General features: G+C 35.5%; 1 protein-coding gene across 1 annotated transcript; it reads right to left on the bottom strand.

The window, feature by feature from the left end:
* Positions 1-322: 322 nt before the first annotated feature.
* Positions 323-3,330, bottom strand: LOC120138435 (pentatricopeptide repeat-containing protein At1g52620-like). The gene is made up of 2 exons (XM_039153897.1): positions 493-3,330; positions 323-398 (listed from the first exon to the last, which is right to left on the bottom strand). Exon 1 carries the CDS (start codon positions 3,315-3,317, stop codon positions 867-869), a length of 2,451 nt encoding a protein of 816 aa, XP_039009828.1. The 5' UTR covers positions 3,318-3,330; the 3' UTR covers positions 323-398; positions 493-866.
* Between the last annotated feature and the right edge of the window lie 1,363 nt (positions 3,331-4,693).

The following is a 4,693-nucleotide window of genomic DNA, read 5'->3' as shown; positions in this document are numbered from 1 at the left end:
ATCCTATATCAGATAAAAAATAATTGCTCCTACAATATAATAATCAAATCCTTCAACAAATTTAACCAAGAACTTCAAACTAAATCAGGTTCTCATAACCAAAGCCCCACATGGCATCTAAGGGTAACCATATTAATTTAGAATGTATACCCAATAAATTAGTTTCACATTTTACTTCGCTACTACTTGTATAATCAGAATTCTATTATGTACTTAACGGCTGATGAATCGATTAGCTGGCTGCTTAACTCCCTCAGCAATGTAAGAGACCGGCTATCATTCAATTTTACACTCATATGAAGAGTCAAATGATATACCCGTACCTCCATGTCATTTCTGCCACAGAATCTGTAACTGAGAAAAGTGGCCTTGGTAGAATGTAATTATAGTTGATCTGGCTGCACAAGCACCATTAATGAGATTAGTCCAGTGTTGCCTGTATCTAACCCAGACTTACAACAAAAGTAGAAACACAAGAATCCTATAAATTACCTAATTAATGACTTCAAAAGAATTGAACAAGGAGCCATACGAGGTGAAAATCTCATGTACAGTCCTATAGAGTGACAGTAAGGGTGACTTATCTGTCAACTTTTCCACTATCACCCCCTAAACACCAAACTCCGCCTTCTGTGAAATTACCAGACTACAATTACACCTCTCCAATATTTGTTGCTTTTGAGCTAAAATGAATTGTTAATTCTGTGAAGCAAATGTTCACCATATCGAGTGATTTGGTGAAAGCAGCAGTTAACCACCCACTTTACTCATTCAATACTCACCAGTTAAATTAAGAACCTATTATTTTCATTTCCAAGTGTCTTTCTAGTAAAACCAGATAATGTGTTTTCCTTTGGACTTTTCCACTATTTTGCAGATATTTCAAGATCTTCCTTTTCGTTTTCATGGCTGCACCGTTCAATCAAGGTATGCAAAATAACTGACGCCTCACAAGTTATTCCACAAGGTAGCCACAGGCTCAAAAGTTCTATGTACTTCAAAGAAATTTTAAGTTCCTGTTCATTCAAATCATGCGAGATTATGTTCCTCCACTCCTTCGATTTTCCCTCCAAACAAAAGCCATGCAGAAAGGCAGCATAAGAAACAGGGTCAGGAAAAAGGCCATTGTTCATCATCCTATCTTTTAACTGCAAAGCAATTCTAGTCATTCCATTTTGGCAAAGGCAAAGGAGGATGGAGTTATAAACAGTAGCTCGTGGAGCCAAACCATCGGATATCATCATATTATAAGATTCAAGAAAAAGAGATTTCTTCTCCAAAGACTGGTTATCCAGAATTTCACCTGGACTGTTTGTGATGCCATTTACAACATAATTGTAAGTAACATCATTTGGAATGCACTTGTTAGACAGCATCAATTCAAAGTAGAAGACTGCTTTTGCAAGTTTACCTTCCTTGGAAAAACTCCCAATAAGTATAGTGTATGTGACTACATTAGGTTCTAAACCACACGATTTCATCTCTTTAAAAGCTTTTTCAGCCATATTGAAATCTCCAGTTCGACAAAAACCATTAATCAGAGAGGTATATGTCACCACATTAGGCTTGCGTTTTCTTTTCACCATTTGTCCAAACATCCTCAGTGCACCACCAATGTCATGCTGCTTTATGTAGCCATCTATAATTGTAGAGTAAGTGAACTCATCTGGGGTAAGATGTGCTTCTATCATTCTAGTAACACATGATAGTGCTTCATTCATACTTCCAAATTTGCAGAAACCCTTAATCATGGCATTATATCCCACAACACCGGGATTCATGCCTTTTCCAATCATGACATCAAAGAGTTTCTTTGCCTCATGGAGATTGCCATCCCTGATGAACCCATCAACCAGAGTTGCATAAACAAATGCATCAGGAGGTACATTTTGGTCAAGCATCTCTCGAAGGAGGACTTTAGCAGCAGAAAGTTTTCCTTTCTTGCAAAGTCCATTCATCAAAATATTATATATCCCAGCATCAGGCAAAACTCCCCTTTCAAACATCTTGTGACGAAGTGTTAATGCAGCATCCACCTCTCCCATTGCAACAAGTCCATGGACAAGAGCTCCAAAAGCAACTACATCAGGTTTATGGCCCCTCTCTGACATTTCATTAAGCAAATCCAGTGCCACCAGATATTCTCCTATTCTACAATAGCCTTGTATCAAAGGGGTATAACTAATTTTATTCGGTACCAATCCCCTCTTCTTTGCCTGTTCCAGAAGCTGACCAGCTTTCTGAACCTTCATATCCCTACATAAACCACTAATCAAAGTGTTATACGTAACAATATCAGGTTCATATCCACTCTCAATCATCTGCTCTATGGTGTCCGTCACATTAACTTTAAAACCCTGCTTAAATTGTGCATCAAGAATAGTATTATGAACTTGAGTATTAACAGAGATACCCATTTCTTTCATTTCTTTCAAAAGCCAGTCAATTGCACTAAAATCCCCTTTCTTACAAAAGCCATTTATCATAGTACCATAAGTCTTCAATGTAGGCAAAAATCCCTTCATTTTCATCTTCTTAAAAAGTTCATTAGCTCTTTCAACATCACCTTTAGTAGAATATCCATCAATTAACGTATTATAAAAAACAACATCCGGAACACACCTTTTTCCCCACATATCTTCAATCAATTTTTTACCTTCATCAACCTTCCCTATGTTACATAAACCCTTCACCATTATACAGACACTATAATTATCGACACAGCCATCTCTTATAACCATTTCATCGAACACTTTCCGGGCGATCTCAACTTTATTTAACCTCACAAGTAAATTAAGGAACGAATTACAAGCAATCAGATTAGGAACAGAGTCATAAATTTTAACCACGGAATAAAACAGTTCAAGAGCTTTATCAACAAAGCCATAATCCGCATAAACGCGAATAAGAAAGCTTAGAGCCTCATGCGTAGGCTTTATTTCTTCCAATTTCACGTTCTCCAGCGCAGTGTCGATCTCGGAGAACATTTTAAACCTAGCAAGGAGCTTTAAAAACGAAGAATAAGCCAACCCATTGAGGGGAAAATGATGGGGTTCTTGTTTAGAAACCCAATGAAAGAACTTTATACCTAACTCCGCGTCGTGTATTTGATCAAACACGTAGTTGGCAATCTCCGAAACGCGAGTTTCTTCACCGTAGAAACGGTTTTCAAGGGAATCTGGCCATTGCGGGTGCGTTTTGAGGATTTGAATGGTTTCATTGATGAGACTTTTGAGATGGGAAGGGACGCGAAATGGTGAAGAACTGACCTTCGGGGTGTGGAGAGGTTTGATGCGAGACAGAAGGCTTTTAGACATTAGGAGCGGAAGAAAGAAGGTTCAAAGAAACTGTTGCGGAGCACCTGATATTTTTATACTTAAATGCGGTTGCACGATCCGGACAATGTGTTATTCTTCGAGTATTAGAAATATTATACTGTGAATTCAATCTCAAAAGTTTAAAATTAATATTTGAATAAATATATCTCCTACTTAATAGATTAATCAAAATAAAAAAAAGCTTAAATGCGGTTAAAATATACTTCAAGTACGTGTACTCTTTGTATATTTGAAACTTAGTCCTGTTATTTTTATTTCAAGAAATTTAGTCTATATTTTTCATATTTAAAAGTATATGTCTAATTAATATCATCGTTAGGGTTTATTATTAAATTATTGATATGATATTTTGAAATAATAGAAGACGTAGAGGTGGAGCTTGACAATAAAGTAGTAGTTGACACCCTCAATGGGATCCCTATCATGCATGAGATCTCTCTTATTCAAAGTATTCGCAAACTTTTTCCAAAACTAGTGGAGGATCAAACTAACTTACGTTCGTCGAGATGGTAATGAAGGTGCTGATGCAACGGCTCACTTTGATAATGCTGGAAATCTGGAACTCACGATTCTGTTGATGCCGATCCATCAACAAGCGTAAAGTGTAATATGTTATAGAGCTCCAAAATTTGGAGGCCCAACACTTTAAAAAATATCTGGATTTTATTTCTAAGAGCTTTTGAATGATGATATTTTTTAAATAAAATGTCGCGATTATAGAGTTGTTTTGTGACATTTTCTTAGTTTCATATGTTTGGATTTTTATTTTATTTTATAAGAAACAATCGTAATATAGTAATTTTTTATATTTTACAATTTTATCTCATTATAAAATATTTTAGGAACCTTATTTTAAAATGTAGCACAAGGCCTTCAAATCTATTGGGACGGGCTTGGACTTCGAATTTGTAAATCAAAAATATTAATGGATTAAATTCTTAAAAATAAAATGTAACAACCTCAATACCGGGTTAGTAACTAAATTGTAAAACTTCAGAATTTGGTGACTAAAGCATAATAATGGAATAGTATTGTAATTTGGTATAGGGTTAAATTGCAAGGAAGATGGAATTGAAGGATAGAATAGTCATTTGCATGGAAAAGAATTAAAGAATAGTATTTATATATTAACTCCACGTGGAAGAGAAGAAACAAAAACAAGGTTCCAGAGTTCTCTTCTTCTCGTCTTTCTCCACACGTTAAAAAGGCAAAACAAAGGTGAGATTTTTTAAAAGCTGATGGTTTGCGGAAATTTAAGTATGGTTTTGATCCTTAGATGCTAATTAAGCTTATGGAAAGCTTAATTTGTTTTAAAGTAACAAGATGAAGAAGTTATAAGAGATTAAAGAAAATGG

This window comes from Hibiscus syriacus, unplaced genomic scaffold (assembly GCF_006381635.1).
Source record: "Hibiscus syriacus cultivar Baekdansim isolate YM2019G1 unplaced genomic scaffold, ASM638163v2 tig00110691_pilon, whole genome shotgun sequence".
NCBI lineage: Eukaryota > Viridiplantae > Streptophyta > Magnoliopsida > Malvales > Malvaceae > Hibiscus > Hibiscus syriacus.
This window is presented reverse-complemented; position numbering and strand designations above follow the sequence as displayed.